General features: G+C 43.8%; 1 protein-coding gene across 1 annotated transcript in view; it reads right to left on the reverse strand.

Moving 5' to 3' along the window:
* The window catches only part of SLC13A3 (solute carrier family 13 member 3), a 92,865-nt gene that overhangs the window by 48,876 nt on the left and 26,263 nt on the right, over positions 1-17,726 (reverse strand). The window contains exons 2-3 of the mRNA XM_033186630.1: positions 6,934-7,199; positions 3,918-4,081 (exon numbers count right to left, since the gene is read on the reverse strand). Of these exons, the coding sequence (XP_033042521.1) occupies positions 3,918-4,081; positions 6,934-7,199 (430 nt within the window). The remainder of the gene's footprint in view (positions 1-3,917; positions 4,082-6,933; positions 7,200-17,726) is intronic.

Consider the following 17,726-nt stretch of genomic DNA (forward strand, 5'->3'; position numbering starts at 1 on the left):
TAATGAGAGCACGCATGCAGAGGGACATTGGCAAAGCCATCACTCACATGGCCCTTGGGTCCCCCAGATAGTGCAGGGCACAGAACTGGGTAAAGGAACTGGAGAAAGGCAAAGGGGCTGCCCTCCAAGTCTGAGGACCTCTGGTGTCTTGTCCAGATAGACCCACCCTTCCCTAGGTTCTGCCTCCTCTGTACCAGGCACCATGGCAAGGTGCTTATAAGCACAGATTCTGGATCAGACAGAGCTCAGCAAATCACCATGTTACTTTGGGCAAATCATTTTGCTTCTCTGAGCCTCAGTTTCCTCATCTATAAAATGGGCATCATTACCTCCCAGTACAATTACGAAGATCAGATGAGCTAATGAGTATAAAAAAATCAGTATGGTATCTGGCATGTGGTGTTTGCTCAGAAAATGAGAACTCAGCTCACATGATGATTATGGTTGCTGCTGGTGCTACAGATGTCCCTCATGAACCTACAGCTCCCAGAACTTCCTCGTGCCTCTCCTAGCCCACTGGCAGAATCTCTACTCCCTCCACCCCTGTCCTCACCTCCTGCCACCTGGTCAAAGCTCAGAACTGGATGAAAGGGAATAGCTCTCTTTGCACTGGAATTAGCCTTGTTTTAGGTCTTAGAGGCTGATCATTAACCAATTCCTTCTCCCTGATCCCATGGCCTGTAAAGGCAGGTATCTATCCCAACCCCCAGGGTCCCCTCCCTCCTGACATCCCGCAGCATGGAAAAAGACTCTGGACTTCACTGCATGGCCAGCACTGTGTGTGGCTTTGGGCAAGTCCCTTCTCCTTCCTGAGTCTCAGATTTTTCATTCTCATAATGAGGGACTTGGCTTTCAATCATTTGCTTTGCCACTTCATAAAAAGTCTCATGTGGGAAGCAGAATAATGGAGCCTGAGAGTGCAGGCTCTGAAGTCAGCCAGCCTGGATTCAAAATACCAGAGCCATTGTTTGGAAACTGGGTAACGGGGGGTGGGGGGACTCTTTTTAATTCCTTCCTCAATTTCCATTTCTCTAAATGAGGTCGATGCCTGTTCCATCTCATTCAGATATAAGGCCCCCCTAAGAGTCCGCACATAAACTAAGTGCACAGTAAACATTGGTTATCATTGCTTAGAAGCCCAGTGTACAAAATGAATAAACTGAGTCTAACTAGGGTTGAAATGGGGGAAAGGGCAGAGTCCCAGGTGCTTGCTGCCACCCCAGGGTGACCATCAGGCAGTTCTCTTAAGGGAAACAGTTTGAAAGTCAAGAAAGCCAATATTGTACAGCTGGGGTCAGTGACCAAACTATGCAGACCCAATCCAGCCCGCCGCCTGTTTTTGTGTGGCCTGCCAACTTAGGAATGGCTTTTACATTTTGAAATGGTTGAAAAAAATCTATAGAAGAATATTTCCCGTTATGAAAATTATATGAAATTTTCATTTCAGCGCCCATAAATACAATTTTATTGGCACAATGCCACACCTGCTCATTTGTTTTATCTGTGGCTGCTTTCTGACTGCAAGGGCAGCATTGAGTAGTTGCAACAGAGTGGCCTACAAAGTCTGCAGTATTTATTATCTGGTCATTTGTAGACAGAATTTGTTAATCCATGCTATCAAGTTTCTCTTCCCTTCCTCATGGAAGACCCCACCCTTGCGTAGAGCTGACTCTGCCACTTTGCCAATGCTATGATCCTGAACACATCATCTCACCTCTCCGAACTTCATCTGTAAAGTACATATAATCATTTCTAGTGTCCAGAGCTGCCGTGAAAATAAAATAAGCAAGATCCCTTAGTGTATGACAGGGAAATACTCACGTGACTGTCAGTGAGGTTAACTTAGATGGTACATGGATAAACATTTAAGTTTTAACAGATATATATTTAATTTAATTCATATTTTAAAAACTAGAACTAGCACACAAAACCTATGGTTTCATGGATAATGCTTGTTGTGTTCACTGAGGTAAATGATCTAAAGCCACAGGAGCAGATCTGTCATCTATCTCTCAAGATGTGGTTCCTGTCTTTGGGTCTCAGGTCATCCTGGGGATGGGTCTTTGGGTCATATTCACATTCCACCTGGCAGAAAGGGCAGAACCTGAAAGTTGCACACATCACTTCCACTCACATTCCATTGACCAGACTCAGTTACCTGACCAAGTCTTATCACAAGGGGAGCTGGTAGTTTCAGCCTTTCCTCAGAGAGGAAAGCATTGGGTTCTATTCCTAAAAGAACAAAGGAAGAATTGATGCTGGAGTTCAACTAGCCATTTCTGCCCACATAGATATCAATTCAAATCTTCCTTTTAAAATAGTTATATAAATTAAAAGTAAGACATTTTAAAGTGACATAACGTGGCAGCCACTTTGCAACCATAAGACCAGGGGAACCACAGAGTCGCCAATGAAAAGTCATGACATCATTGTGCCTCTGAATTGACCCTGGACTTCTTTAACTTCACTATGTGATTTGGGAAAATCCTTTCCCTCTTGGAGCCTGAATATAGTCATCTAGAAATACAATGGCTGTGTACGTTTTGTTTTGTTAAGAACACAAGTTCAGAGGATTGAGGGAATCAAATCCCTCTGTTCATAATACGTTATCACTATTTACTGCACAAAGCTTCTATTTTCTATAATTGATTGGGTCTTTTTGGTCCTTTCTCTCCCCATTTCCCGCTCTCACCCTTTCCATAGCAACCATTCTGATATGTTTAATGTGTAGCTTTTCATTATACATTTCTTACACAATGTTTTGTCGTTCATGTGTATTTTCAGCTTACATATGGAGGGTGTATTATAGATCTCATTCTGGTTTTTACCCGCAATCATAACTGCTCTATGAGATCCATTTATAGAAGTGTATGGTTCACTAATTCTTCTCTCTTTTAAAAGCAGCATAATGCTCAATGGCATGTACCCACCATTTTTGCCTTTGCCTGTATCGCTACATGCCTAGCGATAAAGCCCATGTAGCCACCAACTCTCCACACCACAGAGGGCGCTACAGTGAATATCACTATGTGTATTCCCTCCTGGACCCAAGAGAGAATTTCTTTGGTGTCTGGGAGCAAAACTGCTGGGTTACAGAGTATAAACACATTTAATGTGATTAAATCCTTGCACAAGATCCTTAAGAAACTCTAACCCAGTCCATACTCTTTCCAGCAGTGCACGAGAGTTCCTGTGGCCCCCATTCCTGCCAACATGGGGATTCACCAGCTTTCTTATTTCTGCCTGTCTCATTGATTAAAATGTCATTGTTTCAGTTTGCATTTCTCTGAATACTGGTGATGCTAAGCATCTCTTTGGATGCTGTAAAACAAGGTTTAATTACAGTACCTACTTCATAGAGCTGTTTTGAGAGTTAAGGGAGATAATGTATGTAAAGAGGTCAACTCACTGCTCAGTATACAGTATGTGCTTAATAAAAGCAAATTTTAAAAAACCAAGGTACCACGATTTCTTATCTAATTATCAGTCATTGTCATAATTAAAACACCTGACACATAGCAGGTGCTCAATAAGTGTGCATGCCCTTGGCCTTCCCTGACATCCTTTGGACATCCCATTCCCACTTCCAAATCTTTTTTTTTTTTTTTTTTTTGAGACGGAGTCTCGCTCTGTGGCCCAGGCTGGAGCACAGTGGCCGGATCTCAGCTCACTGCAAGCTCCACCTCCCGGGTTTACGCCATTCTCCTGCCTCAGCCTCCCAAGTAGCTGGGACTACAGGCGCCCACCACCTTGCCCGGCTAGTTTTTTGTATTTTTTTTAGTAGAGACGGGGTTTCACCGTGTTAGCCAGGATGGTCTCGATCTCCTGACCTCATGATCCGCCCGTCTCGGCCTCCCAAAATGCTCCCACTTCCAAATCTTGGTGGAGTTGGCCCCAATTCCTTTGTACAGCCTCACCTGTATTCTCTTCACTCTCCTGGCCGGGGTCCTTTCGAACCTCCTTCTCACCAAAGAGACTTTTCAGGATGGCATTGGCAATGGGAAGCATCATGGCAGTGGAAGCAGTGTTGCTCAGCCACATGGACAGGAACGAGGTGGTCACCATCATCCCCAGGATGAGCCTGCAGAGCAGATGGCATTAGAGACAAATCCAGAGCCCAGGGCCCAGGAGATCCTCTGGTCCCAGTTTGCCATCCCTGAGGAATCCAATCCATCCATTTTACAGATGGAAATTTGAGACTCAAAGCAGAAACCGAATCCACTCACCAGGTTTATTTTAGATCTAAGAAAACTGTGGTTCAATGTGTTTAAGTGAACTGTCCACAGGTACCCAGGTTATAAAGATATCTCAAGCCTGACGTTTTCTCTTTCTTGCCCCCAAATCCTCAATGACAGCCATTTCAGAAAAAAGTTGCTAGGGCACCAAGACACTCCACTATCTTTCCCTCATGGCCTTCTCAGCTTCCTCCCCCTTTTCCCCTCCTATTCTTACCCTGCTGAGACTCTGCTGAACCTCTTACCAGCACCCAACGCCTTTACTCCTCTGCCTCCCTGCCTTTGCTTGGTCCATTCCCACCAACAGAATTTAAGTCTCAGGATTTTTTCTCTTTATATTGAACTCTGAATCCACCTGGAATTTACTTAGATGCATAATACAAAGTAAGATGTAAATCCATTTTTTAATAGAATAAACCATTCTCCCAACTCCCACCATTTATTGGATAATCCTTCCTTCAGATCTGGATTTCCTGTAGATTTATTCTGTTTCAAAAATCCGTTTTCAGACTTGTGACTTACTGTTTTAGTTATTGTAACTTTAGAATATATTTAAGAGCAGCCCTGCTCATTCTTCAAAGTTAAGCTCAAATGTGACCTCCTCCAGGAAGTTCCCCCCATCCCCCTACCTCTCATGCGGGCTCTCACACCATGGTGTGCCCCTTAGAGATCAAATTCTACTTGGCATTGGAATCAGTTCCATAGATGGAGTCTGTCCCACAGGACTGGCAGCTCCTCTAGGAGGAGGTGCGGCTACAGAGCCTAGCAGAGCAGCTGGCACAGAGATGATGCTAGAAACCTAGGAGTCATCCAGAACCTTTTTTTCCTACGCTCTCCCCTGTGTCAATTTTATCACCCAAATTGCTCTCAAATTTTTCCAATCTGCTCATCTCCACTGCCACCTCCTAGTCCAAGCTGCTACTGTCTCTTGTCGGGACACTCTAAATGGCCTTCCAACTGGGTTGTATCAGCTTCTCATTCTGGTACTCTCCTATCTGATCTCTACAAGGCAACTAAGAGGAATCTTTTAAAAAATGCAAATCTGAAGGAAATGAGATGTATTTGAAAAAAAAAAATGCAAATCTGGCCATGTCACTCCTCAGTTTATAACCCTTAAAAGAACAGATTTATAACTATAAGTCTATGGATATAATTCAGAACTGGATTGGGGAAAATGTGTATCTTCATTTTGCTAACATCTAATCAAATTAAGCATCTCCGTCAGTGATAAACAGTCAACAAAGTTCAGGTGTATGAGCAGTGCCTGAGGCTCTGTCACCCCCAAAAAAAAATCCCTGACATTTTCTCTTTCTCTCTCTCTCTCTTTCTTTTCTCTCTCTCTTTCTTTCTCTCTCTCTCTTTCTTTCTCTCTCTCTTTTCTTTTTTGAGACAGGGTCTCACTGTCACTGAGGCTGGAGTACAGTATTGTGATCTTGGCTCACTGCAACCTCTGCCTCCTGGGGTCAAGCGATCCGCCCACCTCAGCTTTCTGAGTAGCTGGGATCACAGGCATGCACCACCACGCCCAGTGAATTTTTTGTATTTTTGGTAGAGACGGGGGTTTTGCCATGTTGGTCAGACTGGTCCTGAACTCCTGGCCTCAAGCTACCCACTTGCCTCAGCCTCCCAAAATGCTGGGATTACAGGCGGGAGCCACTGCGCCTGGCAAGATCCCTGATATTTTAAAATGACATTATAATCACTGTAGACATCTTGAAATATCAACACTCAAAGCTGCTCAACATGATGGCTGTGATCAGGCCCATCGCTCAGTCTTGCCAGTTGCTGTGTTAATAAAACGGTACCTACCTGTACCAGGACGCAGGTGTCTGTGTTTACAAAAAAAATTATCGATAATTGCATTTTGCTGTAGTTGTTGTTTCAAACTCTGTTATGCTTTATGCCTTTAAAAAACATTATTCTGGGAAGATCCTTAAGATTCACCAAATTGCCAAAGGGGTTCATGGAACAAAAAATTAGATGGAAATAACACCCCTATGTTAAAGGCCACCCAATCCTCTAAGAATAAAAGTCCAAATCCTAACCAGAGGGCCTGAGGCTCTCTAGGATTGTGACCCTGACTCCCCTTCCTTTCCAGTCCATCTTCCCATATCCTCTGCATCCCCCCCGACCTTCAACTCCCACCTGATCTTCATCACCTAGGCAGGTAAATAGCAAACAAGAATGCTAACAGCCAGCATTATCTGCTCAGGTGTAGGGGATTTACCTGCATTTGCTCATCTAATCCTCACTAAACTCTATGAGGTGGGTGCCACTACATCACTATTTCACGGGCAGAGGGAGGTTAAGTCATTTTTCAGAGCAGGTTATCTGGGATTCAGCCCTGAGCAGTCGGGGTCAAACTGCCAGTGTGGCCCCCTCCAAAACTATGGGACTGGAATCCCTGGGGGTGGGGCCTGGGGGTCAGCATCTCATCTCCCCAGGTGGTTCTTCTGCACCTTTGAGAACAGCTTCCCATGATGGGCCTAGTGCTGCGTCTAGCATGCAGCGGGTGCTTGCTAAATAGTTGAGAAATAAATATATAAATAAATAAACAAACAAATAATAAATAAATAAATGGTGGGAACCGATGAGTTTCTTGGCCTGGACGAGTAAACCAAGAAGAGCAGGTATAGGCTCCAGAGGTGTGGTCCCTCTGCCTCTCCACTGTAGTGCTGGAACCGTTACCTGTTCTTACCTTGCCGGCTGGACTCCAACAAGCATCAGGATCTTGAGGGCGATTCGCCGGTGCAGATTCCACTCCTCAATGGCGCTGGCCATGATCAGGCCACTGAGGAAGAGGAAGTTGGTGTCGAGGAAGTACTGGGGGCAGACCTTGTTGGAGGGCAAGATGCCCATGAAGGGGAAGAGGACGATGGGCAGCAGCGCTGTCACTGAGAGCGGCAGGGCCTCCGTGCACCAGTACACCGCCATGAGCAGGATGATAAACAAGCAGCGGCCTTCCTGCAGGAGGAGATGCATGCTCAGAGGGTCAGTGGGGCTCAGGGCAGAGGGGGAAGGAGGCCCAGGGCTCAGGGCAGAGGAGGAAGGAGGCCGGGGGCTGGGGCAGAAGGGGGAGGAGGCCTGCAGCAGGGCCTGCCCCGGCTCGTTCTCAGGGCAGCAGTGGAGCAGGTGTGTGCCTAAGGCGTTGACTTTAAGCAGGTGGCGTCACCTTTCTAAGTGTCATTTTGCTCAACTATAAAATGAAGAAGCTATTTTGGTCCACCTCATAGGACTATTTGAGAATGAAGTGAAATACACTGTTGTCTTACAGATAAAGATGAGAATGAAAATAGTTAAGCCAATCCAGAGAGTGTCCCACGAGAAGGTTACCACTGTGAACACCTGGATCTCAATTCTGATGGGGAACCCTGGGGAAAGGGCAAATCATGCCTTAGAGTTGTCTCAACTGGAGGCAAGCAAGTTGGAGCATTTATCTGCCAACTCCTGGCCATCATTGGTTGAGGGCTGATACTGGGAGCATTAACTTTCAGCACTTCCGGCATCCTTATGTGCAGACTGAGCATGCTCCTGCAGCCAGAGGAAATGCTCATGCAGACCATATCAGAGGCAGTAAGAAGCTACCGGTGTATGGGGAAATGGTGAGCACCAGTGGGGGTGTAGAGGGGGCACAGGGAGCAACTGCCACATCCTTACGCAGTACTCAGCACAATGCCCAACACACAATGCATACTCCATAAACAATAACAATAGCTGACATCTGTTGGGCTGTTAAGTACCAGGTGCTATTTATTCCTAACAAAATCCTAGTGAAGTAGGTATGATTATTATCCCCATTTGATGGATTAGGAAACTGAGGTGCAAGGAGGTCATTAGCAAGGTAATGGCTGTGCAGACCAGGGTAGACCAAGGCAATCTACCTCTATAGCCAGACCTTCATACAAGTGCCCTGCTGCTGTTCTCAGCTGAATATTAGAACCAATGAAGGGCAGACAAAGTAATTTAAGTCTAATCAGTGGTTGCCAGGGTTAGGGTGGAAGGTCTATGTTGTGGGGGCATAGGTAGGGGTTGCAGAGGAGCACAGAGGAAACTTTTGGGCTGATGGCAATGTTCTATAACTAGATTGGAGTGGTAGCTACATTGGTGTGCACATTTGTCAAAACCTGTCAAACTACACACCTGTTCTCATCATGAGAGTGATAATGACAATGACTTCACATCTAATGCATCCGTGTCCCACAGGATTCATAATACTTAATGTCCTATTATTCGCGTGGTCACTGTTGGAATGAAACTATTCCTCCCCTGCCCTTGCTTTCTTATGTCCTCTCAAGGCAATGATCTTGCATGTTCTAGGAAACATGAACTTCTTCTTGGATTTGATCCTGTCTGGAGACATCTTATGGCTCTTACTTCCCACTTACAGTAAGTTTTGTTAACTTTATTCCATGTCCATAGGACATCGAACAGAGCACCATTCTAAGAGAACATATCCTCAGCGAAACAGGACAGGTATCTGGTTACATGGGGGACGACGCTATGATTAGTTAATCCATCTTAGAGGGAGGCCAGGGAGGGACCACGGAGACCCATCAGACAGCTGTGGCAACAATCCAGGCAAAAGACACTGGCCAGTAGGGCCCATTGCCAGCAGTTGTTGGTCGTGAGAAGCAGTTCAATTCTCGATCTATTTCCAAGGTCACGTCTGACAGCTTGGCTGATAGATCTGTTGTGATATGTGAGCAAAGAGAGAAGTCAAGGGCAATTCCAAGTTGTAGGTCTCGGCAGTGGGAAGATGGGGTTGTCATTGACTGAGATGGGGGAGACACACTGTCACCAGTTTCCATACCTTGAAACACATCCCGAGACTCTGCTTAATACCCCCTACATTGGAAAATGTCCAGATTCCCGAGTCCCTTAGCTTTTCTATCAGTTGCTCACATTCACTCATGAAATATATAGATGTGCAAAAAGTCTCCCACAGGGAGAATTTCTGTACAGCTCATCCCATTTTCCTACTGACTTAAGATACATTGTTTTAGAGAAAAAAATTAAATAAGCTGCCACAGTTAATACAAAGTTATCCTTCAGGATACCTAAAATTTATTTCTTGGGGGCCAGAGAAGAACAACTGTAAAACAAATTAATTCAACTTGGAATGAATATCCCAAGAACCCAGGTTATTGGACACACCCATTAAAGGTTGAAAGTAAAAGGAATAATACAGAATCAAACTTCACAACTAAAAATTCTCTAAGTTTTGATTTGTCACCATCCTTTCAGTTTCTCAAATCAGGCAGATCCATGCATCTCAGAGGTAAGATATCTTTGAGAATCACAAGACCAGAGTCCACAAATACTAATAACCCCCAGCCCTTTGTTCAAGCAAAATTGTATGTTGAATTCCAATATATAAAACAGACAAACTTTGAATGTAAAAATCAGGGGAAAAGAAGGCACTTTTCTGGACAAGTGGGATAAGGAGCTGGTCATGGGCTTCTCTGTTCTCTGCCTCCCTTCCACCTACCCTGGCAGCCCCTTAACCTCCCCGATTTGGGGATTCAGTGGCAGATCATCAGATCATCACCAAGCCCCTCTCATTTCCCTGGCTCTACACATGTGGAGACTCGGATCAGAGAGGGAAAGAGTGAGTCAGCAGGTGGATGTCAGAGCTGTTTCCAGAACCCCAAAGCTCCCCCAACAAGAAGCTGAGACCCTTTTGTGGAAAAGGCGCCCTTTTGTGGAAAAGCCTCAATGTGTGCTTGGAGTCAAAAGGCATCATCCCAAAATTCCACAGAGATAGAGGGCAGGCCCGTCCCAGGTATACAGCACAGCAAACAAGGATGTGGGAAACCAGTGGCACAATAAACAGCACCCCATTTAGAGAAGATCCTGGAATCCCAACATTCTGCCTACAGAGCTTTAGTAACCACCTGGGGAGCCGGTGTACCCAAGGTTTCAGACTTGGCCAAGGCCACCTCAGCCTTCTTAGGCTGGGAACCTGAATATCACCTGGGGACGATTGGTTTCCACAGCTCAGAGAGCCAAAGGGGCCTTCCTGAAGACACACAACTTTGGAGAGATGGAGCCACCTCTCCTCTTGAGTCTTGGCTGCCAGTACAAAAGCAGCACGAAACCCTGTCTCCAGCCCCTTATCCTGCTTCATGTTCTTTCATGTAACTGGTTACCACCTGAAAGCAGATTTTATAGCTCTATATGTTTTCTCCTCTATTAGAATGCAAGCTCTAGGAGGGCAGGGATTGTGTTCCCAGTGCCAAGAACAGTTCCTGGCACATAGTAGGCACCCAAAATATCTGTTGAATGATGAATACATGCTTCTACAACCTAGAGAAAAAGCTCAAGCCAAGTTATCATTCATTCATCTATCCATTTAGCAAATTTTATTCCTGACCACATGCTATGCCCTGGGCTGGAAGCTGGCACAAGGAAAATGACTAAGACATAGTCTCTAAATTTTTAACAAGAAATCTGACCACGCCAATCAATAAATGATTCTTAGCCAGGTGCCTATAGTCCCAGCTACTTGAGAGGCTTAGGAAAGATGATTGCTTGAGGCCAGGAGTTCAAGTCCAGCCTGGGCAACACAGTGAAACCTGGTCTCTAAAAACCAAACAAACAAAAACTACAGTGCTTCTCAAGCTGAAATCACCTTCCCAGCCTCTTTCTGCCAAATATCCCTCAAACAACAGATGTGTGTTGGTAAATGTTGAACAATTGGCTCTTGAAAAACTGTGTGTGTGTGTGTGTGTGTGTGTGTGTGTGTATGAAGGTCTGTATTTAATAAGTGGCTATTAGAATTCCTAAAAACTTGACAATCACATTCCTCAAGCCAGCATAAGCTGGCTGCAGCACACCACTGTGGGCCTCCAGGCAGAAGAACATCCATGTATCATCCCCTGGGCCAGGAAATCTGCATCACAGTCTGCTGCAAAACTGTCTTTCTTCCACCCATGCTTGGTATCCTGCTCCACAATGAATTCATGCTTTTTAAAATATACAATTACTTTCTATCAGATCTTCCTGCTGACCCAAGAAGGAATGCCCCATGTATCCTGTTCTGCGTACCACTTGCCAGACCAACAGGTATCCCAATTTGTAAATATGAGTCCTTGGTGGAGATTATAATCTCAAATTCCCACAGGAGCCCAGACATACCATAAATGAACTCTTGCACCCCTTCAGACAATCCCCATCTTTGCGTTTTGAAAATGATATGACTATAAGATGTTTCACTTTCATCTTAGGTCTATTATGAGACACTTAGACTCCTAGACTGTAGTCCACCCCTCTACTTGGCATTCAAGATTTAGTGCCTAGCCCATCCCTGACCCTAGACTCCTAGACTGTAGTCCACCCCTCTACTTGGCATTCAAGATTTGGTGCCTAGCCCATCCCTGGTCCTAGATTCCTAGACTGTAGTCCACACCTTTACTTGGTATACAAGGTTTGGTGCCTAGCCCATCCCTGGTTCATCTGCTTCCACTGCTCAAGGAGACAGACATGAAGACAAATCATTCATCCCCCGGAGAGACAAGTGCTAAAACAGAGTTTAAGACAGTGAGCTATGGAGCCAAGGAGAAAGGGAGCTGTGTCAGGCAGTGGGGTCTGAGAAGGGCAGACACCTCAGCACCTCCTTGCTATGGTCTCAATGTTTCTGTCCCCCCAGATTCATATATGGAATCCTCATCCCCATTGTAGTGGTGATAAGAGGCAGGGCCTTTGGGAAGTGATTAGGTCATAAGGGTTCTGCTCTCACTAATAGGATTAGTGTCCTCATAAAAGGGGCCTAAGGGCCTTCCTTCTGCCATGTGAGGACATAGCAATAAGGAACTGTTTGTGAAGAAAAGAGCAAGGCCCCACCAGGCACTGAATCCGCCAGTGCCTTGATCTTGAACTTCCCAGCTCCCAGAACTGTAAGCAATATATTTCTATTGTTTAAATATCACTCAGTCTAAGGTATTTTGTTATAGTAGCCCAAATGGACTAAGACAGTCCTCCATCTCTCCCTTTGGTGCCCACCATTCCTGTTTACACCAGTGATGTCTTCAGATTTCTCTGGCTTTAGAAGCACACTTGGCCAAGACTGCAAAGAAATAACACTACTAGGAATAGTTCCCAGCCACGAAGTTCAGTTGCCTTTCAGTGGGATAACTGAGGCATGTTGAAAACCATTTCCCGGAAGTCCCCAGTAAGGCTGAATCCCTGCTGCTGGCAGGAACCTCTTCATTAACACACCTGTATTTCTTCCATGCTCTTCACTGTTTCCCTTGTCCACTGCCCCCAAATTCCTTGCAGTCAAATCATTGTCTCAGGATCCTTCTGAAGACCCAATCTAACACAATCTAACACAGAGGGCTTCTCAGAGAGGGTGACATGTTTCTGAGCTACGACTGGAGAGGTGTTTGGCACAGAGAAGGAGAGGGACTGCCTTCTTGCCTACGCTGGAAGCCTCTTTTGTATTTGAGTCAAAAAGAAGGGTCATGTCCTCCAGCTGGATTTGGGGTTTATCTGAGCCAAACCCAGTTGAGAGAGGTCCCAGGCATGATCTGATACAAGAGAGTCCAAGCTCTGTCATTAGAGCCTGAGCATTTAGGTCTCTCCCCTCCATCTGCCCTGTTCTTGACCAAGGTCAAACTTCATCGGCTTTCACTGAGACTATTTCTCAACCTTTGCACTTGTCTTTATGCATCCTCCACATGAACAGTCAAAGGAATACTTCTAAAACGCACTTCAGATCATGCCACTCCCCTGTTCAAACACCTCCTCTGGCTCCCCATGGCCCCCAGACTCACAGTCATGGCATTCGAAGCTTATCAGGGTGTCCCAGTACAGGCTTCCCACATTCCCCACTTCTCTGTTCTCTTGGACACAGTTCTCTCAGCAGTCTACACTGCTTGTCAATCTCTGGGCCTTTGCACATGCTTTTCCTTTTGCCAGGAATATTCTTCTACTTCTTCATCTAGTGAATTATGACTCATCTTGTAGAGGCCATTTTTATCCTGTGACCCCCACCCTAAAGTCCTGGTCAGTTCCAATATCTGTGCTCTCACAGCACTCGGTTCACAGAAGAGCGGAACAGCACAGCGGTCAAGAACCTGGGCTTGTTGCAAGACTTCCTGGATTTGAACTATAGCTTGACTACACCATGACTTTTGTGACCCTGGATAGGTGACTTCATGTCTCTGTGATTCAAGTTTCTGTCATTTGCAACTCAGACTCCTGACTAAAACACTCACCTTCTCCATTCTCCTAACAATAAATAATACCTGACATTTTAATAGAACTTAATGTGTGTGCTTTCATCTTTGCTATTGCAAAATTCAGAATATCTCTGTCACACAGCGATGGAAAAAATAAGAACTAACATTTATTGAATGTGACTATATGCCCGGGACTGTTCTAAGTATGTTATACCTATTTGTTCATTAAACAACCTTATGAAAGGAAGGTTAGTATCATTTTCATTTACATTTAGCAAATGAGAAAATTGAGGCACAGAGAGGTTAAGACAAGGGATCTTCAAAAAGTTCATGAAAAATATGTATTATTTAAAAACTATACAGGGATTTCAAATTTTTGCACCAAAATAAACTCATACTAACTTATTATCACATGTCTGAACAGAATCTAGTTTGCGGCACTAAAAAGGATAGTTCGAAAACCGCCCCTATCAGAGTTCTATGAATTCTGCTAAAATTGAAGTAAAAACAAACATCAAATTGATGGTGAAGCTTGACGCTTTACGAACAGTTTATGGGGACAATGCCCCAAAGAAATTCTAATTTACAAATGGATAATTTGTTTTAGAAGGGATGAGACTATGTTGAAGATGAAGTCTGCAGTGGCAGAGCTTCCACATGGATCTGCAAGGAAAAAAAAATTAATCTTGTTCATGCCCTAATTAAAAAGGACCGACAATTAACAGCAGAAACAATAGCCAACACCACAGATGTCTCAATTGGTTCAGCATACACAATTCTGACTGGAAAATTAAAGCTGGACAAACTTTCCACTTGATGGGTACCAAGACCACTCCACCGAGATCAGCTGCAGATAAGAACAGGACTTTCAATGGAAATTTTAAACAAATGCGATCAAGATCCTGAAGCATTTCTTCTAAGAATTGTAACAGGAGTCAAAACATGGCTTTGCCAGTACAATCCGGAAGACAAAGCACAACCAAGGCAATGGCCATCAAGAGCTGGAAGTGGTCCGATCAAAGCAAAAGTGAACCGATCAAGAGCAAAGGTCATGGCAACATTTTTGGGGGGATGCTCAAGGCATTTTCCTTGTTGACTTTCTGGAGGGCCAAAGAACAATAACATCTGCTCATTATGAGAGTTTTATGAGGATTAGCCAAAGCTTTAGCAGAAAAATGCTAGGGAAAGCTTCCCCAGAGAGTCCTTCACCACAGCAATGCTCCTGCTCCTTCCTCTCTTCAAACAAGGACAGTTTTGTGGGAGTTTTAACGGGAAATCATTAGGCATCTGTCTTATGGTCCTGATATGGCTTCTTCTGACTTCTTTTTGTTTCCTAATCTTCAAAAATCTTTAAAGAGCACCCATTTCTCTTCAGCTAATAATGTAAAAGATGATGACATTGACATGGTTAAATTCCCTAGACTCTTAGTTCTTTAAGGATGGATTAAATAGCTGGTATCATCATTACAAAAGTGTCTAGAACTTGATGGAGCTTATGTTGAGAAACAAAGTTTATATTTTTATTTTTGTCTTTTAATTCTACTTTCTTATGAACTTTTTGAAGTCTTCTCATAGATGGTTCTGGAATAAAAAAATTTGTGGCTCCAAATCAAGAAAAATACATTGAGTACCCAGGGGGTCTTAAGCAATCTCTATGTGGAACTTCCCAGCACATCATATCCAAGGTCACATGATATCTTCCCAAGAAAGGGTTCTAAAACCAAATAAGTTTTTCAGGAACTGCTCTCCCAACTACTCCGCTAAAAATTCATAATTAGTACACTGAAAGGGCTGACAAATCATGTAGTACACACATTTTATTTGGCCTTGTCTAACCCAAAGTTTCCAAAATATATTTGACCACAGACTGAAATATTTCTTAAAATCCTCCACAACTTATGCTCCACGGAAAATAAGGTGGTAAATGCTGCCAAATTGTAACCTGCAAAGGTTCATCCATTCAAAATGATTTACTGACTCTGTCTCCTCAACTACTAAGAAAGTTCCCTGAGAAGAGGGACTCTGTTTCTTTTGTCTTGTTCCCTTCTGTGTCCCCAGCACTTGGCATAGTCCCCAACACATTGAGGGAATTGGTATCAGAGAGTGTGGAATGAGTGAAAGAATAAATGGATTGTGACCCTGACTCTTTGCTGGCCACCATGCTGAAAGTTCAGCAGGTAGAGATGAGTAAGTGAACATCTGCCCTCGAGTTGCTCAGAGTATAGGCATCAGGCAGGTGGATGCCGGGTCAAATAACTACACTGGGACCAACATGTGGTTCTCAGTAAGCCAGGGATACCTAGGGGAAAGTAATTAACCTAGCTTAGAGGACAAAGAAAGATAGCAGGGAACATTTCTCTTAGGAAGAACTATTTAAACTAAATCTTAGAGAACAAAAGCTTTTGCAGATTCCTAAGGTCAGAGCCTCCCCTTTGTCCAGCAGGCACTTGAGCATTCATTTGCCTATTGTACTTTAAAATATGAGGGCGGATTTCCGGAGCAGTAGGAGATCCTTGCAAATTTACTCCTCTAACTCAACAGGAATTGGTGTATGGTGTGTGCATGTGTGTGTGTGTGTGTGTGTGTGTGTGTGTGTGTGAGACACTCATGAGTAGCATCAAAGTTACAAATTTAAGAAGGCAATATAGCTTCCCTGTTAGGGACACTCTAAGGTCAGAACTTAATAGATGACAAGAATTTTAAAAAGACATGACTCAGATCTTACAATATGAAAGGGGTACAAAAGGGATAGTTTGAACAACTTTTTACCAATAACTTTGATAATTTCAAGTAACCAGAGAAACTTCCTGATAAAACATACCTTTCTCAACTATCAGAAAAAGAAATTAAAAAGCTGAATATTTCAATGTCTATTGAAGAAACTGAATCAATCATTACAAACCTCCCCACAAAAAAGCTCCAAGCCCTTCTGGCTTCAATGGTAATTCTACCAAACATTGAAGGAATAAATAATACCATCTTGCAGAAACTCTTTCAGAGAGCAGAGAAAAACGGAACACTTCCTAATTCACTTTATGAGGACAGGATAACCCTGTTACTTGGGTGATCCTGACAATGGCATTAAAAGAAAAGAAAATGGAATATAATGGTCGAGAACAGTGACATGCAGTCACCTGGAAAATTTCAATTCTGAGGAGCTCTAGTGAGAGTTTCCTTTTCTATGCAGCTTCACATCTCTATGCAGAAGAACAACTACAGTATAATGACAATCACAACCACCAATGTTTTTTGAGTATTCTCTAAGTTTCAGGCATCTTCTATGTATTAACTCATTTAACGCCCCAACAATCTTTTCAGGAGGCATCTTTTTTTCTTTTCTTTTCTTTCTTTCTTTTTTTCTTTTCTTTTACTTTTCTTTTAGTTTTTTTTTTTTTTTTTTTTTTTTTTTTGAACCAAGGTCTCACTGTGTTGCCCAGGCCGGTCTTGAATTCCCAGGCTCAAGTGAACTTCCCATCTCAGCCTCCCAAGTAGCTGGGATGACAGGCATACACTGACACACCTAGATTCAGGAAGGTACTATTACTTTCCCCCTCTGTTTTGGGGGAAATTACAAAAGGACATTGATTTAGGTCATGCATAACACTGTGGCCCAGGTAATTCAGTCCCAGGGTAGTGTTGCAGCTTACAAACTGCATAGTCTAAACAGGAATTCTAATTTTTAAACTCCTTTCTCTTAAACATTTAAGGGACTCAAAGTACAATAATCACTAGCAATTAATTAGCAAGCAATTAATTTCCAAGTAATTGCACTTATCAACTCATTTTATTTTCACAACAATCCTTTGAGACAGGTATTATTAGCTCTGTTTTACTGATGGGACAACTGAGGCAGACAGGAAAAGCCAGGTAACTTGCCCACAGCTGCTGAGGCAGTCAGGATTTGAACCCAGGTGGTCTGACCAGAGTTTTCTCTTTATCACTATGTATTTCTGCACAATCTGTGGGTGTTCTTGTCAAATGCCCACATCCTCTCTATTCTCTAGCATGCCTGAAAATCTCTCATATTCCTAAACCAAGAGAACCTCTCTCAAGCTTCCTGGCTTGTCCTTGCCATCCCTGCCCCTCCATCACTCCCCATCTCAGCCTCACTGTCTCCCGCAAGGCATGCTCATAATAACCATCCTGTTCCCTCCCAATTCCTCATTCCCAGGAACTCCATCCTTCTAGTTCTGGCTCCTTTCTCCAGAAAAGAGCCATCTGGAGGCTCTAGTTTTTCCTCTCTTCATGCAATAGCAACAACAATCACTATCACCATAATACTACTAATAACAGTAAATACCTATTGAGA

The sequence above is a fragment of the Trachypithecus francoisi genome, unplaced genomic scaffold, assembly GCF_009764315.1.
Source record: "Trachypithecus francoisi isolate TF-2019V2 unplaced genomic scaffold, Tfra_2.0 Lachesis_group21, whole genome shotgun sequence".
Taxonomy (NCBI): domain Eukaryota; kingdom Metazoa; phylum Chordata; class Mammalia; order Primates; family Cercopithecidae; genus Trachypithecus; species Trachypithecus francoisi.